Raw genomic sequence first — 23137 nt, 5'->3', positions numbered from 1 at the left:
AATAAACATAGAGTGAATTTCTGCATCTTCTTTGATTGGTTTGTTTGTTGTGATGAGAGATGAATTTCAAATCTGGATGAATGTCCCTAGTCTGGTCCTGAAATGAGAAAGATTTCACAAATCAAATAATTTCATTTCCAAATGAATAATTTCACGATTAGAAACTAATAAATTCCATCTTTACTCCTTTTCTCGTTAATCTAATAATTTATATATAGTTAATATGTTAATCAGTGGAGAAAACTATTTAGGCCTTCTTCTTAATGAAAAAGAAAGAAACAATGACTAAAAATATAGCTCAGTCTGATTCGAAGTTGAAAATCAATATAAAAATCTCAGAAAATATCATTAATATTTTTTATCTTGAATCTTGAATTGAATATTTACAATTTGAAGTAAATTCATATGGTATTTTTTTCAAAGGAGCAAATATTTTTTAACTTCAATAAATTTAAATTGACTGTAAAATTTCAGACTTGGAATTCTGTCTGGAAACTTACCTTTTGATCCAATTGAAAATTGCTTCTGACAAAAAAAGCAATGTCAAATATGAAAATAAAAATTATTTTGTACAAAATATTTTTCACTTTTTTCGTAAATTATTAAAATCTCATATTTTTATAGTAAATGTCACCATATTTGAATCAATAATTCATTAATATTTTGTGTATTTATAAACATAACGTTTCATGCGATACAAAGTATCCAAGGAAATAGCATGAGGTACAAAAAAAATTGATTTAAAAATTACTCACTTAAAAATTGTGTAATACACTTTGCCTTACCTTTAACTACAGTAATTCTACATACCTCTGTTTACATACCTTCAAATTTCTTCGAAAATTCCGTCACCGGGGAAAAGATTTGAAAAAAATTTGCCGTGGTCACGATGGCTATTCAGAGCAATCAAGAGCATCATTCATGGTGGGGGTGCCTTTCTTATATAATCAGGGTAAAGTTAAATCTTTCCTTTTCGTCAAGAATGAGATTCTTGGGCCTGGTGTAATGGCAATTACTGAGACAATGCCTAAGAATTTAGAGTTGCATCAACAAGATGATTGTGCCACATTTTTTAACTCAAGTTTTTTCCATATCTTATTATCTAGTAGTGGAATCAAGCCTTATCAGACAGACTCTAGCCTAAAAATGTTTGTCCACCCCTGCATCACTGCACCGATTGAAGTCGAAACCCCCAATAGGGATGTTTTTGGAGTGGAATTTTTCCCCGTTGAATTTCAAATGGCAATCAAAACAAAGTATTTTTTCCAGTTGGGCTTAAATTGTAGGGTATTTTCCCCCCACCGAGACCGAAATTTTGACTATCAGGTACCAAATAAGCGTCTCTCCCGCTAATCAATTTTTCATCCCACTTACTTAGCTTTTAGAATTTTTCCACCCTGCTTATTCCAAACACCCCTGTTTAATAGGTACCCGAGAGTAGCCAAAAGACCAGGGGTTCCCACCGGGTCAGTGACACAGGGGTGTGTTTGTAAAGCTGACTTAATTAAGGTAATGAAAGTATCAATAATATCGATAATCGATAATATTTCGCTATAATTAACATGACCCCTTTTCTACTCTTAGCAAGTGGCGATAAATAAGAATGATGCTAAATTCAAATTAGAATGAGAGAAATCGTTCGTTTCTCAATTATGGGTTTGAAAATATTCTATATTTTAACAGATTTAAGGATGAATTTCTAAAAGTAAATCTGACAGGTTAGACATTTTGATCCTTTTCGCTACTTTTCAGGGTGGAATTTGGAAAAGATATCATAAACATCTGACAGTCTGACAGAGTAATTATGACTGTCAATGTTATAATATATTACAGAGTTATGTGTGTTTTTCTACGGAAGAGACGACGAGGTTCTAAGCCGAGAGAACGACGGTAAATCATCACTTTTACCGTCCTTGATTTTACGAGTTAAAACAGCGGGTTATTCCAGTCACTCTACCGTCCACAAAAGTGCAAATACATAAACTCGCTAGCTATTCTCAGTATTTTAGTCTATATCCATAATATATTATAGGGAAATTTTATGATAAAGGAGAAAAATGTTTGGTCCTAAACGCGGAGGTTTCCCATGATTCAACGTTGACAAAAAATCACTTATCACTTCTTTTCAGTAGGTCAAATAAACTTCATGAGAAAGGAAGTTTATTTAAAGCGTTTAATCTCGTCTGTTATCTATGTTTATTTGTTAAATCCTTGAGGGGTGTCCTTTCTAATGTTGTCAAACTAAATAGAATGGTTTAAAATAAAACTAATTGATGTAAAAGCCAAGCGAACGTTTTTGTTTGTGTCCTGGTCCATCCACACATAAGATATAATACTAATTTCCGTGAGATTCTTACATGCTAAGAATATTCTCAGATTTCTATCTTTCTAAAGCTGAAGTTTTGAAATAATAGGATATTACAGCTCGTATCACAGTCGCTGGAGACCAAAGCTCGGTGAGATATAAGAAAAACGAAAAAATATTAATTTTCTTTATTATAGAGCCTAGTTTGTATGAACTTTTCGGCTGAAATTTGGAAAAGAAAATTTGGCTTGAGAATTCAAAAGATTTGTCAATTTTGCTCAAATTTGTCTAGTGAATTCTTAAGTAAGTTTTGGGGATGTGCTGGAGTTTTTATAAGATACTTCACTAATTGGTCATTTGAAGTGATAGAGATGACGCTTTCTTTAGAAAAAGAATAAGAATTGTTTTTATTACATCTTAACGACCAACCAAATCACATAAGAGCTTGTAAAAACTCCAGCTTGTCCCAAGTTTTGCGACTGCATTTGGGGCCAATTTTTAGAAACAAAGGAAACTTGTATAACTAGGTATGATAACTTTAAGAAAACCAATAAGAATGTCCATTATCAAAATTGCAAAAAGAAATAAGCTCAGCCATAATTACAAGATGATCTAATAAAGGTGTATTACTCCCCCAATGCACTATGCATCAATCAACGCCTGCATGCAACTCTATCAAAAACTTTAAGTGTCTAACTAAAATATGAGACGTCATTATAACTTTCTTATGTTAAATACCAGTAAACATTGAGTCTTTTGAATATTTTAACCCATCGTCACAGGTCGAATTTCAAAAAAAACTCGATAGTGATGTTCTCACAGGTCTTCCAAAGAATTATTTCGAGAATATTTATTGAGATTTTCTGAATCACATAAAATAGACACTTTCCTTGCTGAAAAATTCGACATTATCAAATACACGTGCATCCTCGTGAGCAAGACATTATTATTACCAGAGGAATGTAAAGAGATGGAAAAACAGCTTCTTGAAAACAATGGGAAAACGGCTCGTCATATACCAGGTCTCTTGCCCTTAAGGGAGTTTATATCGAGTGAATAGGTTTCTTTTGCTGTCGCTATAAAAAATCTGCATAATTAGCGTGTTGTGACAAAATTCTTTTTTTTCACAAGAACCAATTTAATATTATTGCGTTAAGAATTTCTTTTGCTATACATTAGTAAAAATATTAATTGAACTAGTAATCGGCATAAAAGGAAAAAAAGAATTTCATTTCTATCGTCAAATCATGTAGAAACCGTCCGATTTGTATGGCGAGCCGTCTTTTCTGGACTTTCATTTAATGACCTAATCAACATTTTACAATAGAATTTTCAATAGAAGTGATCGTTGAAAGCTGTTTTTCCATCTCTTTACATTCCTCTGTTATTAGTGAGGTTAAGTAAATCGGTAAAATCACGATGAGGAACGAAAATTTAACAGGCTAGTGAGTTTCAACCAATCAAATTTCGTATTTCCACTAGCCTATTACATTTTTCGTCCGTCGTCGTGATTATCCCGGTATACTTAACCTCACTATTACTAAGTCTAAGTAAAGACACAGACCTCAATTTCAATTTGATTCCCTCTTGACCAACCTGACAAATCTGACGTCAAAAGTCTTTTTGAAGACATTATAGTGTAACGTACCATTACACTGAAGACTAGCTCTATTTATTGTCGGAGCACTATTCGACGAGATGATGAGATTTTCTACAAAAAAGTTAGCCATGGAAAAGATGCAGCGTTGGTCCAAATCGGGTAAAGATAGAGCTTATACTTTTCTTAAAATTTTAAAGATTTTACGATTTCATATTAAAGTCTGTCCAGATATAATTGGCAGTGGAAACAAGAATGCCTGTAACTTTTGACAGTCAAATATAATTATGGAAATTTTTTTTGCTTGTTTTAGAGAATCAAGAGCGCTATATTTCAATGTATTTTTTGTTGAAAAATTCGCGATTCTTAACGGTTAAATTTGCGATTGCAAAAATTGAGCATTTTTTCTACTTATGTTACAACCTTCATTTTTACACCAGTAGTAGTTCACCCTTAGGTTAAGAAGTTTGTAAAATTTCAAGGCAAACAGAAAAGTCCTTCGGAAGATATGGGACCCGAAATACCCCTTGGTAGCACTTTTCTGTGAAATATCAAATCTTAAACTTCGAGGCCCAAAAATTTAAGAACATTCTAAGAACGTTCTAAGGCTTTGGAGACTTAAAAACATGCATTTTCTTAAGAAATTACTGTACATCAAAATGCTCAAAAAATGCTGAAAATAAGAACATTTTTAAGAACATTTTTAGGCTTCAAATCCAAAAAAAAAGAACATCCAAAGGCTTCGAAAATTTTTGACGTTCTTAAAAAAAAACGTGTATCATAAGTCCCCAAAAGAATTAAATCTAAGAACTAGCCAAGGGAAAAGTGATAATGATATGAAAACTCATTATCAAAGTCATAATATTTGAGCAAAAAAGGAAATTCCCACGAAATCTTACAACCACAAATGATTTGGAAGCGCTCTAAATTAGGTTGGAGTTCTAACTCTGAGTTTTAGCTTGACTTAGTCTATAAACCGCCCTCCCGAATTGAAATATTAGAACAAATTTATCAATTTGCTCAAAAGCGAATTTTCCACCCGAACTTTAAATTTCTGAAAAACGAGGAATTAACCAAAATTCCCAATATATTTTGACCGAGATTGTAGCAAAGGATGTGAAAAAGGTCAGGGTTTATAGATTTTTGTTTCACCATGCTTCCTGAGATAAACTAGGTCACAGTGTGGATCTAAACCACACTGAAACGACCGCCTTCCATCACGCATCACGCTCGCGAAAGAGCGCGCGCAAATTATTAACGCCTACATGTCATCTCCAGTACATTTTAGATTATTCATTGAAAACAGATTACAATGTAGTCATTTTTCATGTCTCGATTATTCAATTCCGAATAAAAGACATTCAGGAAAAAAAGAGAGAAACACCTGGGTAATCTAGTTAAAGAAACCGAAAGTAAATGGTAGATAAAGTAATGAGCCAAGGCAAAACGAGATTAGCGTACCACTACTAGGTCACAGTGTAACACACTGAGGCGACCGCGGTCAAATCTTATGAAATTTATGAATTTGTACACCATTTCCCGTTTAATATGAACAGTACATAGAAAAATCCTTAAAAGGACATGAAAGTAGTAAAATGTAAACATAACATTGCGCGAACCACGCGTCATTGAAGAGAACAATTTAAATCACTTGTCCAAAGCAAACTTGTAAAACAATTGAACAATCAAAATTAGCCATATTTGGTTTGATTTTTTATTTGGACATGTGACATTTGTTTTGATTTTGTATCCGCTGCATACAGTTTGTTTACAAATTTCGCAAGTACTGTTATGTCCCTTTAAATTTTATAGAAAGTTTTGCTGTAACAGTCGGGTCGAAAAACTATGGAGTATATTGTACTTTTTCCTTTAAAACTGTTTTATCTCCGTAATACTTTGCAAATACAGAAATCTAAGGAAGATAATCACTTTTTCCGAGCGAGTGTTATTCAGAGACTTCAAAAATAGAGAAACGAGATTGTTGATTTCGTCAGCTTTCCGTGACTTTAGAGAACGGATTACCGCGCGCAAATATACGAGATTTTTCACCATATAAAACGTCTCTGAATACACCGCTCCGCGGTCGATGAAAGAAACCGCCTCCGGCGGTCGAAAAGACTACACAAAAACAGCCTGTTTTAAAGAACATACAATATCTAAGTTTTTAAAGATGAATATAGACTATAAAATAAAACCATTTTAACAATTTCCATTTAACATAATACTTTCACCTATAAGCAGTGTTTAACTAAATTCAATTCAAATTAAAAAATTTCACAAGCAATTAGTAACCAGCGAGTAATCTTTGAATCGCTTTCTCTTTCAGAGAGTCTTCTCTTTCCTTCACTACAAGCTCTACCATTTTTCTCGTCTATGTTTACAGCTGCTTGTTCACATCTACGAGAGCCAAACTAGAGGCACTTTATTGGTTTGTTTTATTCAACAAAAATCACTTGCTTGTTTGACCATTGATCGAAATAAGGCTTGTTTTTCTTGTAACAAAATATCTGAACTGAAGAACCAACTTTATTTAGGTGAAATGATCAGACGAATATAATATTGTAGTGTGTATGGGACCATGGGCCATGGGGCGCAGAGAGAGAAATTTAAAAAGCGAACGAAGTTAAGTTATTCAAGCATGAAGAATAGCGAAGTTATTAACTTTTCTTATAGGGAAATGTAAGTGGCAGTTTTTTCTTACCATGTAATACCTTTAGTGACTTTTAAACCCACGGCGCTTTCACTTTAGAATTAAAAAAACGTCTTGAGAAGACTTTTTTGATTCCTGAAAATTTCAAGTCGCTTATTGTCTTAAATCCTAAGAAACAAATTTAAAAAATCCAAAATAAGCAGAATGTTCTTGTATATAAAATCAATCAGGGTGTTCTAAAGAAAAAGTATTATTTAACACAAATAACAATGGGTTTTTAACTTTTACTGATGAAAACAGAAAAGCTGCATATATTAATTTGCAATTCAATACGATGATTATGGCCACACTTGTTTAAAAGAAAAAAACAGATGATAGCAAACAACAGAAGCAGCCAACGAGCCCATTTCCCCGAAATATCTGTTTCCCTTTTCCAGGAGAGAGCTTTTTTTTGAAAAATGGGGAAACAGATCCGATTTTCTAGGAGAGACCTTTTCCTTAAAACTATCTGTTTCCCCGCTCCAGCTGATGACTTCATCAGAGAGAAACAGATCAATATTTCTAGGAGATGACATAATAAATTGGGAAACAGATATCTGTTTCCAAAAAAGATGATATTGCATTGGAAACAGATTGAACTTTATGGGGGAAACAGATATCAATAACAAAAAGAAAGGGAAACAGATGAAAATTTCCAGGAGAGGGGAACAGATATCCTATTTGGGAAAACAGATCAAAATTTTAATTCTGAAAATTGCGGAAACAGATCAAATTTTCTAGGAAAGATACTTTGAGATTAAAAATTTAGGTTTTGCGGAGAAACAGATTTTCATTTCTAGGAATAAGATTTTTGAAATATTCGGCCAACAGATCAAATTTTCCAGGAAGGCTATGTCTGGGAAACAGATATTAAAAAAAAGGGCCTCGTTGGATGCTTTCGAAACAATAAGGCTTTAGAGAAAAAGAACACGACTCCGGACTCGGTCTTTCGTGATATCCCGATTGTAAAACTTGTTTTAGTTCGCTATTGTTTTAGTACAAATTCGGTCCCTATTTTAACCAATCAGCTTGTGCAGCACTTTTTTGCCTGCAACCGACTTTGGGTGATACCCGGCCACACGGGGGGGAAGAGGTTGCTCTGCCTGGGCGGCGGCGCGGATCTATCTATGATGAAAACTTATCGCGCGTTCAGTACGCGCACGCTACGCGGCAAAAAAAGCTACGTAATCTTTTCTTTTCTTTTTCCCTTATATGGTTTGTAAACAATGGCTCGGCTTGGCTATGTTGGCGTGGTCAAGCTCTGTGCTAATAATAAGAGAAGTTTACTGATAATCTCAGACTAGTAAGTGTGACACTCATTGCTAATATCTTTGGCTTGTAACCTCCTTTCGATTCCCTCCTCCTTGTTCCTTGTTCACTTTGGATCTCTGAACAAAATGGCTGCAGATTTAGAGAAGTTGGTTGCCCGATTAGAAGCTGTCACTGGACGCCTCGAAAGTGCCGCTTCTCGTGGGGGAAGTTCAGGAGGTGCTGCAGCAGGAAATGGTAATTTTCTTTTGCTTCTTTAGTTTTATATGCTTTGTATAAAGATGTGTATGCTCCTTTTTGTCCAGATGACACAGACAAGTCTTTTGTGATTTGTTAAATTGACCTCATATTATTGTCAATCTCTCTCTATAAGGATTATGTAAAGTCTAAAGTTTAATACAAAAGATTAATTCAGAATTTAGATGAGGTTATGCATACTTTAGTTGAGGTACCAAGCAACCAATGTCAATGACCACTATACCACAGCGCCTGTTCTCTAGAAATATTATGCTCCTGGAAAAATATAACAGCTATTCTCTAAGAAAGTTAAAATGCTCCTAGTAAATGAGACCTTTCAAGAAAATTATGAAGCTCACTTGAAAAAAATCTTGCTTCTGGTTGTTGTGTTTTTCACAATTTAGCTCCTGGATTTTTTGAACAGATTGTCCACTGGAAAATTGTACAGTATGTGTTTTTCCTTAAAATGTGCTCCTAGATTTTAAGAACAGATGTCTTTAAGCCGACCCCTGGATTGTACTTGGGTGTTTTGAGGAAAGTTTCCTGGATTTATCCATAAAATTTTCTCTCCTGGAAAAAAAGAACAGATTTGATTGCCACAGCCAACGTTATTTGAAGGGGGGTAGGGGTTCGAAACCAAAACTTCCATTTGACGTATTCCGTGGCAAATCTGAGTTTGGAAGACTCCCCTAAATCAATGTTTTCTAGTTTCCCTTCCTTGGAAAACTAGCTTTAAAGCTTTGGCATACAAAAAATTAGCAAAAAAGTATTATATACATTGTGACTCCCAAAACATAACACATTATTATCATTAAACATTTCTTCTGGAGTAATTAGTTATTCAAAAGAACGCTGTGTTCTCTCAAACAACTATAAAAAGAGCTTATGCGCTCCAAACAAATAGACAACAGATTTTTTCTTCTCTGATCGCTAAGCAAAGAAAATGAGTTTACATCAGTGCTTCTGACCTTCCAATTATTCCTATCTCTTAAAGAATGGTGTCAAAATTAGAAGGAGGACTGAGGACGTGTTTATTAGATAACTTTTTTCCAATTTTGGAAAGTGGACATTCTGTAGTATTTTGATTTGTGATAAAAAATGAAACCAGACTCAATGATTGTTAATTAGTGTCAATTTTGAAATTCTCAAATTTGATTTACAGTACAACCAATTTCTCTATTTCCAACTCATCACCACTACTCCACTTTGATTGCATACACCATCAACAAACATAGTCAACTTATAGGAGACTGTTTGGTAATAAAAATTCTTTTTGACAGTCAGTAAAAGAAAGCATAACGGCACTTTTGTAAAAATGTGTATAAGATAACCTTGCATTCACCTATCAACCCATATCAGAAATTTTAGGAAGGCTCTAGTGAAAATGTAAGGTATACACTCTTCCATTTAAATGATGATTTAACATCGATTTAGTATGTTGATGCTAAAAAAAGTTTGCACTCTACGGTAGACATACAATGTTTCTCATATAGGATAGAGTTTTGACAGGAATTTGATTGGTTTGTTTTAAAGGCTGCATAAGTAATGCTGTTTGCAAAGAGCAAATAAATTAAATGTAAATTCATTTCCAGTTCTCTCAAAAGCTATTTACTTTTTAGGGTTAATAGGCTGTATTGCCATTACAGTACCACTTTCTTAAATGTTCAATCAAAAGATTTTTTTGGCGAAATTGAAAAACCTGCTTCCATAGCATTTCTAAAGCTCAGTGAACCCTCTCCTCAACCAAGATCCAGAATGATCCAGTACACAGTAGGTTGAGCAGCACCATTTCTGTTGTACTTGCCACAATCTGAACCCGTGAATTTCCAGTCCCCAGAAATTTAGAAAGTTTTAGGTACCTACTTCTTTATACTGCTTCAACTTTCACAGCTCTCGCCAGAGAACTACCGACCAGTCTCACTAACAAGCATTTCATGTAAAATATTAGAACACATTATATATAGCAACATCATTAAACATCTGAACAAACACAATGCCATCACTGAGGTCCAACACGGTTTTAGAGAGAAAAGGTCATGCGAATCGCAACTGCTTATTGCTGTCAATGATTTTGCCAAAGCTCTCAACAACGGGGATCAGATGGACACCATATTGCTAGATTTCAGCAAAGCTTTTGACAAAGTTGATCATCGAAAACTTTGCCTCAAACTCGCCCACTACGGTATCAAGGGTAAATCCCTCAATTGGATCCAATCATTTCTATCAGGACGAACTCAACAAGTAATCTTAAATGGCAAATCTTCAGAGAAATCAAATGTTACCTCAGGAGTCCCACAAGGAACCGTCTTAGGACCTCTATTGTTCCTAGTTTATATTAACGACATGCCATCAGCTGTTCTCTCCTTGCTTCGACTATTCGCAGACGACGCCTACCTATATCGAACTATCAAATCAATTTACGATGCCCTCATCCTTCAGCAAGATCTTAACAGTCTCCAAGTATGGGAAAAAGATTTCAACATGGAATTTCACCCCAAAAAATGCAAGGTCTTGACAATTACAAACAAAACGAAACCCTTGAAAACATCATACAGTATTCACAATGAAACCCTCGATAAAGTTAACTCTGCAAAATACCTTGGAGTCGAAATCCATAAAAAACTAAAATGGAATATTCATGTGGCTAACATATGTAAAAAATCAAACCAAATCATCAACTTCCTACAGAGAAACCTCCGAGGCTGCAACAGAACGATCAAATCCCAGGCATACAAGATCTACGTGAAACCCATTCTTAATTATGCATCCTCCGTCTGGAATCCAGTCAACAACGAAAGCCTCACTAAACAACTGGAGCAAGTCCAACGAAAAGCTGCGCGTTTCGTCTACTCTAACTGGTCCTGGAAATCCAGCCCCACAACTATGATCAACAATCTTGGCTGGGAATCCCTTGAATTCGGTCGTAAGAAAAACAATTTACTCATGCTTCACAAAATTGTTAATGAAAAAATTTCCCTACCAAAAGACTTCTTGCCCAAACGAGCAAGAATAAACACCAAATTCCAACCAGTGCATGGTAGAGTCCTGTCGTATTCCAACTCTTTTGTCCCTACCACCATTGACTGGTGGAACGAACTTCCGAATGAAGTGACCATGAATGATAACTTAACAACATTTTCTGACGAACTTAAATCTCATTTATCCTAACTATATATTTTTACAGCTATAGCCTTACAATGAATCTTACTTCCACTTTCAAGTCTTAGCACCTTACCCTAGAACAATCTTTGTGCCAAGTCTTAGCACCTTCTCCTAGAACAATCTTTGTGTCATTAATTCATTCATTCCTGCTTAGCATCTACTAATCTCTTGCATTATTTCTGAGGTTTACTCAATACTAGGAAGGAGTTTTATTTTATTTTATTTTGTATATATATCAATAAAAATTTTTACTTAGCACATTAATTCATTTTTCATATCACTTTTCTTATTTTAAGTACTATAGCCTTAGTCTTAGCCTTAGTTAACTTTGTTTAACTCTTGCTCTAGTATTTATATTCTTTCCCTTAATTTTAATAAAACTTGTACATTATAACAATAATATTTATTTTAAACTTTAAATTTTATATGTGGCGAATATGGGCTCACGCCTAATGCTACTTAATTAAATAGATAGATAGATACAGCTCTGTCCAAATCATTAATTAGAAGCTTTGACATATGCTTGAAGCTGTTTGAATCAGCTTGTCAAAGAGTGAAATAGTGGGCAAACAGTGGTTCTCACGGTTACAGTTGTGAGGAGGGTGTTTACAGTCCATTTTTTATGCCCTTTTAGCATCCGGTTATCGGACGCTGCCCCTCCTGAAATTGCAAAAATTTTGGTAAAAACAGCCTTTTTAGTGGAAAAACACTAGAAAAAGTGCCCTTTTTGACAACCAACGGCGCTGCCCTTCTAAAATATGGCCTGGTCTAGGTGTTTTTTTTATTTCTTTGGGGCAGTTAGTCTAGACTTGCCTTGTGGCTGATTCTTAGAAAGTGCAGATCAAATTACTTGAGTATATGGATAATGAGGTACCTATGATTTATGCACACACTAACATCAATCTTGCAAACATAATGCCAATGCTGACAGTGCATATGAAGCTCACTGTTTTTGAGAAAAACTCCAGTAAGAACTTTGGCCATCAAAGTTTTCCCAGCTTATTTTGCAAGCCATAGAATTGCCATTTGTCATTGCCATTTTTTTAATGTTGCAACAGGTTGCAACTAAAATCCCAAATTAGCAGATATATTTCTTATGAGTATCAGAGTTTAAAGTTTTCGTCTTTGTACATCACCTTTTCTTTGAAGCATATAACCAAAAAAGAACATCCAACTTGTCAACTTGAACAGAAGAAAATATCTTTCCTAAAATGAATATGAGCAATTCTATAGATATGTTTCATTTTATTATAAAATATATATAATCTTGAATTATTTATTAAAGTTTTCTTCAATTTAATATAAATTTTTTCTTCAAAGACTTACGAAGGTCAATAAAAATTTATCTTACAATGATGAAAGAGTGCACTACGTTAGGGTAGTCAAAAACAGATTGTATGTGTGGTATTTTTATTAAAAATTTGAAGAATTCTGGTTTGAAATGAGAAGATTAACTTCAGTCAAAGCAGACACAAAACCTAATACACCTGTGAAGCCAAAAATTGTTGTTAAAGTTGACCCCAATAAAACAGTTAAACAAAAAGTCAATTTGAAGAAATCGATCAGTGTTACAAAACCTGCACAGCAAAAACAAAACACTTTAAATGGAATTGAAAGATCAGTTTCAGTACACGCTCAGGAAATAGGACTTGAGAACAAGAAATTTTTGAAATGTATTTCTTTAAACAATGGAAGTTCAATTCAAAATAGGATAAGCAAAAAGCAACCGATTGGACACTTAGATGATTCTTTTTGGAGTAATGGCTCAGTCTCAAGAAATCAAGCAGCCAGTATTGACTATACACTTTATGGTAAAATGTGACTTCTACACTTAGCAATATTTTGGATCAAGGATGCCAAACAGGGCATAATTGTCTAACACAGACAATGGCCAACCAGAACCGACCAAAATAGCTCCTGGTTCTATCTAAAAATCATGACTTTCAAGCTGCAACAAATTTGATCGTTCGACTCAATTATAACCATTATTTCATGGGCTGACCAAATGACTTGAAACCTAAGTTTTAGTCTCTTCAACCAGATAATATTAGGAGCACGTCAAGGTTTCAGGTTAAGACTGTCAGTCAGTATCGCAGAGTGCCCTTTTATCTCAACAGAGCTGCCTTTCTGGAATATTGCCTTAAAATGTCTTGCAGTACTACTGTACTGTTAATTTGAAAACAGACCTAAGAAAAGTAGACTTGAGAAAGAAAGGAGAACGTCGAATCAGTTCTGATGATTCAGAATCTTGTTGTAAAAGCCTTTGGTTTTTAAATAAGAACTTTCAAAGGAGGTTCTATTTTATTTTTATTTTTCATCATTTTTAAATCTTCTAATTCTTGTTTTAGATGATCCTGACTGGTATGATGATTATGTAGCTGTAAGTTCAATATTAAAAGTGTTTTTTGCTGTTTTTTGAATTTTTCCCTAGATTCTTTAAAAAAGTGTTTCACTAAATGTGTGATTACTGTTCTTTTTCCTGTCTATGATGGTCAAGGAAGGGTTTTCTCATATAATCCATTTTAATCCTAGTGTCTTCTTTTTACACAATGTTAACTTGTTTGTTTAGAAACTTCTTATAACATTTTAAGGGGTGTTTTGATTAGTCAAGATCTACTAATTGATATTATTTGTTTTCTATCCTCAGTAGAAGCTGGGTATATGGGGAGTATCTTTAACTTTGAAGCATATAGATCTGTTGGCCAAAATTCCTTGGAAGTTTCTAAACTGGACGGTAAATCAGTAACATTTATTAATTAAAAGATATCTTTTTCCTTACAGTTCCACAAAGAAAACTTTGATTCCTTCTTAAAAGCAACAGAAGGCCTTGGTGGTGATGTAGCATCTATCGGAAAACTTGTTGGAAATGCATTCTCTGCTCACAAAGATGTGGTCACTATTGCTGCCAGAAATGGACGTCCAAGTGGAGTAGGATGACTTTTCATTTTGTAATTGAATTTGAGACCAATCATTTTAGCATTTTTACCCATGTGATACTTACAGGCTCTAGGAAGTAAAGTAAAGAAAGAGGAGCTAAGCTATCCAACTAGCTATGAATAAGCTTCTAGATCCGGAAATAAAAGCCTTGAAAGAAAAGGACTGTGACACTTAAAAGGGTTAAGGGCCTCAGATTCACCAAAAAGAATAATTTTTATACACTGATAATACAGTTGACGCTCTCAAATTTAATGTTTTACTGTTTTATAAATTCTCGTTTTTGATTTAAATTGTAATCACCTTCAAACTTCCTGAAGAAACTTAATTAGAATTACCCTTAAAGATAGAATTAGAGACCATCAATTATACCATCTTCATAATCCTAAGGGTTTTTGACTCGCAAGCTAAACCGGCGTTTGCGACAACAGGAACTGTCTAGTTAATTCTTAACTTATTTTTTATAGTCAGACTTACCAACCATCTTGATACCACTCTCTAATGCAATCACAGCTGTTCAGGTAAATTTGATTTATTAATTTTTTAATACAAATTCTGTTTATATTACTGTTTTGTGCTTATTTGTAGTAGGTTGAATGAGGGAGAGTTCATTAATTAAATGGGATGAAGAACAGGGTCTTTTTTACACAAGGGAAATTTACTTTCACCAAAAAGCTCCATACAATTGGGCACAAGCAAAGTTTTTTGGCTTTTTTAATTACAACTTCACAGGTGGTGGTTTATCTTGAAGCCCTCTTGAAAGAAGACAGAAACGTTCGAGAATACTTATTAGATTGATTTGATTATGTTAAGAAAACTTTCAAAACTACACCTACCAATTTTAAAATATTCCTTAAAATTAATTTTCCTTTTCCCGTTAACAGGAATTCAGAGATGCAAACAGAAAGAGTGCCCAATTCAACCATTTGTCAGCTTTATCCGAAGCCATCCCATTCTTGGGATGGGTTAGCATTGTAAGTCAATATTTTACTTAATTTTTCATTAATCAACGTTTTTACAGATAACTAACGTTAAATTTTAAGGACTCATTCTGGATGTTTTTAAACGAGTTTATGTATTTGCACATATGAGGTTGGTGCACTGACTAAAGCTATTTGGAATAGTTTTTGTTTTGACCAGCAAGGTTGAGAACGGTAGAAGTGTTGATTTACCATTTTCCTCAATAGTGTGGTCGTGTTACAAAAATACAGGCTGTTTGTAATTGTAGGAAAGAAATAAGATCTAGCTGAAACTTTCTCCAGGCCTTCTCTATAGGATGCTCATACCTCAGGAAAAATTCCCCTAAAATCCCACTGGTGGAACATCCATTTTTTGGGACATTTCTTTTTTTCCCCAGGCAAACCCTAAGAAGGGCGAAATTTTTTGAAAATTTCAAACTCATTTTCAGACATTATCAAGTATACCATTCGAAAGCTCTCGAAAAACTATATAGAAGACTTTTAAACGACGTTATAGACCATTTCTTTACAAAAAATGGATGTTCCAGACCACTAGTGAGATTTTAGGGGAATTTTTCCTGACGTATAAGCATCCAATAGAGAAGTATAATCTGAAGAACAAACACCGGACAAAACACCAGCACAACCAGCACGGAGATATCCAATCCGAGATAGAAAGCCCGTCAAGCGGTACGACGGACAATACCCATGAACTGTAACATGGTCTACTGTAAATATTGAAAACTTTCTGAACTTGACATTTAATACCCAAGTCATTATTAAAAGACAGGGAAGATATAATAGTAGACTCTACGATGGAGCGCATCAGTATATTAGCATATTATTTTACCTAGGGATTTATTATTACTGGAAGATATATAGAGAGAAAACGTATACATTATAAGAAGGTCTGGAGAAAGTTTCAGCTAGATCTTATTCTTTTCCCGCAAATTATGCTAAACGACCCCACTACAAGGCCTGTTTCCATCGATCGCGCAAGCGTGCACGATAGGCCAAAATTTCCTAAAATAGCACATTTGACGTACCACAAATTAATTTTTTTTTGTACACAAAATGATTTTACACATTTGCGCTTTTTTTCTATGCTGAAAATTTTCAACTTTTTTTGAGCGTACAGGAGCACACATCTCAATTGATAATTTTTCAACCAATCAAGAAAGAGAAAAAACAGCTGAGTAAACAAAATGTAAACATACAGATTGTGTTCGAGTCCACCTCTTTGTTGATGGAAATCAACCGCGTGGAGTGTGCGGCCAAATCTATTTTAAGAGTTTCGGCCTAGCGTGCACGCTCGGGAGATCAATGGATCTAGAAAGAATCTAACTTTCCTTCGCCAAAAAACACCCTTAAAATAACTCTGAAAAAATATGCGACTGAACTTCCTCTATGAAATGGGTCACTTTTAGGTCCCTATTATTGGTACCCAATACATGGCCCCCGTCACCGGGGGGGGCAGGGGGGCCATGGCACCCCCAATATTTTGCAAAGTAATTTTTTTTACTTTAAAAGATCTTACATGTACCGTTTAGAGGGGTGAAATAAGGGCGAAAAGTCGAAAATTTTCTTCGTCGCCCAACCATGGTGGGCGAAATATTTTTTTGGCCCCCTCAAATCCATTCGCACGCCGGGGGCCATGCAATATTAAAATTCCCTTCCAAATTTACCCTATCCAGAGATACCAAACCTTGAGGAGAAATTTTACGTTACTGTAGCCTCCATTTTCTATGCTTTTACTGTGATCAGTTTGATCTACCAACACCTATCTGCTTACCAACTCAATACAAACACATGTTGTCTTCTTTTCCTTTCAGTCCCCAAAACCAGGACAGTACGTTGGACAAATGGAAGAATCTGCACAATTTTACACAAATAAAGTTTTGAAAGAATTCAAAGAGTAAGTTTGAGATTGTGCTCTGTTCTGCAGACTTGATAGTAGTTTTCGTCAAGATTCATTCTCGTTTCTTGCTTCGGAACACCAAAACAAGCAATATTACATACATACAGCATGAAGAAATTGATTCGAATTCCCACTTCCTTATAGTCTAAAAGAAATTAAAATCCAATAAATAGTTTTCAATAATTCTATTAGTGCCATTCTGCAGGTTGAATTTTCTCAATCATTGAATTGCTGTTGAGTAGAAAGTGAGGGGTTAAGGGTACCTGACCAATTCAATTGACCATTTCCATTGACAGGAGCGAGCGTCTAGTTTCAGATTGACATGACTTGATTTTTACTCTACATAGATCAGACCCAAAACAAGCTGATTGGGCTCGTTCCCTGATCAAACTTTTAAAAGCAACCACACAACACGTTAAGGACAACCATGGAACTGGACTCCAATGGAACAAAGATGTAAGAAAGTTTTTTTCTTTTACTCGTGTGATCTATGGGTAGATGAATGTATGATCCTTAATTATAAGATTGAGTTTTTATCATTTCTTTCAATAAAATGAACTCAGGGAATGAGTTTAAATGCTGTCAATAAAAACTGCACATTCTGTTCATAGGCTTAAAATGTACATTCTAATTGCCTTATTTATAATCAATTCCCCAATTCAAAAGTTGGCAGTTTTTTAAATGCTCAGATTTCTTTAAATTTGAAAAACTTTTAAACCTCTGAAATATTTTCAGTGTCCGGATGCCATATATTTCAACTTTTGTTCTCTTAAAATCTTTTAGAAACCAGCAGCCACTGGAGCCACAAAAGCCGGAGGTGCCCCATCAGCTGGTGGAGCACCACCCCCACCTCCACCTGCTGCCGCCCCTCCACCACCACCACCTGCACCAGCTGGTGGTTCATCTGGTGCCTCTGAAGAAGTTGATCGATCACAATTATTCGCCGCACTCAACAAAGGAGGAGCAGTCACTTCAGGTTAGTTTTAAAATTATTGAACATGTTTTATATTTCATCAAAAGTACAAAGTAGATTAGCAAATAATTGGCGCATATTATTAGGCGAATTGATTCAAATATGTCAACCTTTTTCGTTAACTGTCCATGATTCTGCTGTCTGCTAACTGTAGTGGATGTTTGAGGTGTTTTTCATAATTATATTTAGCTTCAAACAAAGTTTGCTACGAAATTGAAACCAAACTGATTGTGATATTATTTCAAAGAAAAAATAAGAACCTTGCAAAATAAAAACGCTTGCTTTCTACAGGTTTAAAGAAAGTCACGAACGATATGAAAACGCATAAGAACCCCGCACTTCGAAACCAAGGACCTGTTGCCGCCGCCAAGGCCTCGTCGTCTCTATCACCACGCCCGTATTCTCCACCCAAATTCAAGAAATTCAACGCCCCTGAGGTTAAGAAACCACCAAAGTTCGAACTCCAAGACAAGAAATGGATCATCGTGAGTTAATATTTTGTCACGTACGATGTGGCGGGGGCGGGGCGTGAACGATTTCGAACTAGACGATAAAACTTTTTCTTTATACAGGAAGAGTGTTTGAGTGGTTTAGATCTTGGAAAAGGAAAAAAAGGAGACGAATCGTGTTAATGTTTCAAACATCAAACTTTCCCAATGCGTCTAATATTCAGAAATTTTCGCCACGCAAAGTCATATGTTGCATTTTCAACCAATAAGAAAACAACTATAGTTAAACATACTAAGTTTATCTGCTGAGAACTGACACGATTACTGTAATCTTTTAGTGAGATAAATATCCACTCTTTTCTGAAATCATGCCTTATCAAAAACTGTCGAGATGTCCAAGAAATAAATTATTTAACTTCAAATCTTAACCTCTTTTAATTCCTACCTTGTTCTTTTCAAACAGGAACACCAAGACGGCAACCAAAACTTGGTGATTGACCGCACTAACGACAAACAAGCTGTCTACATGTACAAATGTAAAAACTCCGTCCTTCAAGTCCAAGGAAAAATCAACTCCATTGTTCTTGGTAATTCATTTTCTCCTTACTTTAAATTAATTTGTTTTTAAAATTTTGTTAGCTGAGGCGCGAGAACCTTTATTTTATAGGGAAAGCCGCTAAGGACTTCTACACTTACAGACATTCCCTTTATCTGTCTAAATGAACCCATGTAACCCAAATAACTCTCTCTGTGAGGGTTCGATTTGGAAAAAAACTAAAACCTAACAATTACTTTAATCGGATTAAATAAAGTTTCGCGAGCGAAAAAAATCACGAAATTTTCTGGATTTAATTTCGCGAATAAGCCTGAAAACAACTGAGGAAGAGTCATTTTTGCAACAAATGGAGACTTAAGACTGGTTTCTCCGCCGAAAATACGATTTCAAAAATTTTGTGTTCTTAATTTTAATTTCGCGAGTTTTGATTTAGCGAAAGTGGCAAAAATTCGAAAGTTAATCCGATTGAAGTACCACTTAATTTGACGCTAATTTAATAAACGAAGAAGGAAAGTTTTTTATCTCGTCTCAGTCCGTGTTCTTATGTTTATCACTGTCTCACTTTTTGTGTTCTCTGTTCACAGATAATTTCTAATTTCCGCCGTCCGCCAAATCAATTTCTTTTAGGCTCCAAAATTGGGTTTTCAACGATTTTGCTTTCATTTCTGACCCTAAATATCCTACAACCGCCAAAATAAATTCCCACCAAATTTAATTTCTTCGGCCATCCGCTAAATTAAATTCCGTCTGAAAAAATTTTTTTGGCCATCCGCCAAATTAAATCCCCGCCAAAATTTCTTCCTTTAATGTATTGTCTCACTTTTGGTGTTCTCTGTTCACAGATAATTGTGTGAAATGCGGTGTTGTTTTCACTGATCTCATCTCCACTTGCGAGTTCATCAATTGCCAAAGTGTCAAAGCTCAGGTAAACAACCTTCTTTACGTTATTGGTTTGAGAAGCCTTAATGGATCATTCCATTTTATATCCATACAGTGGGGTGGACGAACATTTCCAGAGGGTAATCCAAGGGGTAAAAAGTTATTTTAAAATTTCCAGGGGAATAAAAGACAGAATTTAGTTTGTCCACCCTCGCTTTAAAGTATAAAAAAAAACTTTTCCAAGGGTAATTTCTCCACACATTTTCAATGATTTTTTCTTTGAAAAGGTTCGTCCATCCCCTGTAGTATGATTTTTTGATGGAACAGCCCAATACAATGAGGCTACTTATCATCGCTCGACTTGGCATTGGATTTTAATACAGTTCACAAAAAACAAGATTTTGCTTTTTGGATAGACGCTATTTTTAGAAGTGGCGCGTAGAGTTGAACATTGAATGTCATTGATGTTCCACAATAGAATTGAACCAATGGCTTAAATATCCAGATTAAATGGAGTTTATAAAGATACTTTGATAATTAGTATCTGAAGTAATAAAAATGACGCGTTCTTTAGAAAAAGTAACAAAATTGTTTTCCTACTGGCTAACGACCAACCAAATCAAATAAGAGCTTGTAAAAACTCCATCTCGTCCCTAAATATCTAGCACAATTTTTGAAACTGATCTTTAGACGGACTTTATTCGTAGGACAAACATTGATGTTTACTAGTACTTTATTATCACTCCTTGATTCTTTCCCATAACAGGCTAACGGATACGTGCCCACCATCTCGATCGACAAGACTGACGGATGTCAAGTATTCTTGAACGAGAAGAATTTGGACGTCCAAATCATCTCCGCCAAATCCAGTGAAATGAACATCTGCATCAACAATGAGGATGGAGATTTGGTAAGATCTTTGTTTTGTTGTGCCGTAGCCCATAGTCCGTATTAAAAGAGCCTTCTGTTTCTTTCCATTGTTTCATATTTGAACTTGCGTGTGAGAAATTAGTTTGTTTTGCTCACTTTTTGATCATGTGATTAAATATTAAACCAATCCCAAGAGAAAAACTTGGTAACGTGATCAAAAATTGAGCAAATCGATTTTTATCTTTTGATATTAACAAAGGAAAAAGCTAACAAAAAGTCAAAACTATAAGTTTCCAGACTAGAGTTTTTTATACGGACTATGCTTAGATAGTTGTGTGAAATGTGGAGTGGCTTTCACTTAGGGCCAGGGCAAACCAGTCCAACATTTCATCCAACATGATTTTCCAATGTTGGATGAAATGTTTGATGGAAAAACTTGCGTTGGATGAAGCGAAAGTCAAGGCCTGGGCAAACCGATCCAACATTTCATCCGACATGACTTGGAAAAAAATGAAAATTCAAAAAAGAAAGAAAAAAAGTACCACCAAACCAACCCAACACGAAAAATTACACAATTCAATGAGAGAGCTTCTTTGATCTCGCCGCAAATGTTGGATGAAATGTTTGATGGCGATCAAACTTCATCCAACACCATCCAACACGATTTTTTTCTTCTTTTTTTTAAATTTTCATTTTTTTCTAAAAATTTGAATCGACCCAAACAGGTCCAACTTTTCATCCAACATCAGAAAAAAGGCATGTTGTATGAAATATTGGATGGGTTTACCCTGGCCTTTATCTTATCTCAACTTGTGAAAAAAGTTGTGATTCTCAAAGAATCGTTGCGTCATCTTTAAACTATTACCCGGCTGATATCTCGCCCTTGAGACCTCCAATTATTCTTTAATGAAAAAAGACACTCCAAAACATTTCCGTTGGGAATCATTTACTTACGACGAAGCATCACAAAATGTTTATGACTTATTAAAAAGGTGAAACGGTCTACGTGTCAGACTTGAACACACCAGTTGTACAAATAACAAGTACAGTGGCAACATGAGGCCAATTTTAAATTTGTTACGTACGCATTGAGTTTAAAGCCCGAAGGGCTAGAGTAGACTCCCTTACCTTTCCTAGGCAAGAAAAAGTGAAGCCACTTATTTCCTATCCAGAACACGCCTAAAACGCGCCGCAATCATGACGACGGATTGTATCTAGTGGTTCCTGTGTTTTTGAGGACTACATTTTTTGAAATCTAGCGATAGATTTGATTTTTAATCCGGCGTTTGTGTAAAAACCACGCGTGGGCGATCTGGATAGGAAATAAGTGGATTTATTTCCCATCCAGTAGTTTCGAGTTTACCCCTTCGGGCCTGGAAGTCGATGTTAGTACGGACCTTAGCCCGGTAACTCGCATATGGGAGTGACAATCCTTGACTTCACTTGCGTTATTCCTGAAACGTCTACGTGTTTGGTTTTGTAAAACAAAGTCACACTATCATAACTTTAACTAATGTTTTTTTATTTTTCTAGAACGAATTCCCATTGCCAGAACAATACAAGACTGTTTGGGATGGCAAGAAATTTGTCACCACTGTTATGGACCTCAACTTGTAAACGAAAAAGTAAAAGAACTGCATTTTTAAATTCTTAAATTGGGGACAACGACACGTGTCCGAAAATAGTAGACATTTTAATTTATTTAATTATTCGTTACAATTTTTTTTTCTAATCTTTATTTTTTCATGACTTTAATTTTGTTTTGTTGATTTGATTTTCTTATACTTTGTTTGGCTGAAAAAAAATCTTTTTGTTCCTAGTTCCAGTTCTCTAAACACTTTTTCTAAATTTAATTACACCTGACCTCTGTAAAGTAGACACTTTTAGAAAGTAAAAAAAAATTGTACAATTTTCTAATTCTTTGATTTTGTTTTATTCTTAATTAAAATATAATTTTTTCTTAGAAATCTAAAATTTTCTATTTATTTTGCTTGTTGGAATCTATCACCTTTTCCCGAGATTACTGTCTGGTAGAAATATGACATAACTTGGTGAAAATATTTTGTAATATCTAAATGGGGTGGGTACTTTTTGGACCTACCTCCGGGTGCCCCGGTGGAGGTCCTATAAATTAACCCATGTCCGTTCGTTCCCATGATTTTTTGCACAATGATGCAAAATGGCAATGCCCAGAACGTGACGGAGCCCGATTTTCGAGAAAAAATTTATTTGGGCAAATTTGGGCCAAAAACTACCTAATATTAGGGTTTTTTGGACTTTGTGCAAAATCCTGTCATTACTTTTTCCTGATTTTTTGTACAAAGATGGAGGGCAAGATTC

The 23137-nt window shown here is 35.0% G+C and overlaps 1 protein-coding gene across 2 annotated transcripts; it reads left to right on the top strand.

Moving 5' to 3' along the window:
- The first annotated feature begins 4018 nt into the window (after nucleotides 1-4018).
- On the top strand, nucleotides 4019-22764 carry LOC136809453 (adenylyl cyclase-associated protein-like). Of its 2 annotated transcripts, none has more exons than XM_067065985.1 (13): nucleotides 4019-4064; nucleotides 13608-13639; nucleotides 14041-14187; nucleotides 14661-14714; nucleotides 15078-15167; nucleotides 16985-17067; nucleotides 17418-17526; nucleotides 17854-18046; nucleotides 18335-18528; nucleotides 18956-19079; nucleotides 19891-19973; nucleotides 20694-20837; nucleotides 22331-22764. In XM_067065985.1, the coding sequence occupies exons 1-13, from the start codon at nucleotides 4034-4036 to the stop codon at nucleotides 22412-22414; spliced, it is 1368 nt and encodes a 455-aa protein (XP_066922086.1). In that variant the 5' UTR covers nucleotides 4019-4033; the 3' UTR covers nucleotides 22415-22764. The 2 variants fall into 2 exon arrangements, with proteins under 2 accessions (XP_066922086.1, XP_066922085.1); XM_067065984.1 differs by lacking the exon at nucleotides 4019-4064 and adding an exon at nucleotides 7935-8097.
- The last annotated feature ends 373 nt before the right edge of the window (nucleotides 22765-23137 follow it).

Source organism: Clytia hemisphaerica, unplaced genomic scaffold (assembly GCF_902728285.1).
Source record: "Clytia hemisphaerica strain Z4C2 unplaced genomic scaffold, Clytia hemisphaerica genome assembly, whole genome shotgun sequence".
NCBI lineage: Eukaryota > Metazoa > Cnidaria > Hydrozoa > Leptothecata > Clytiidae > Clytia > Clytia hemisphaerica.
The sequence above is the reverse complement of the archived record's forward strand: the minus strand, read 5'-3'. Positions and strand labels throughout refer to the sequence as shown.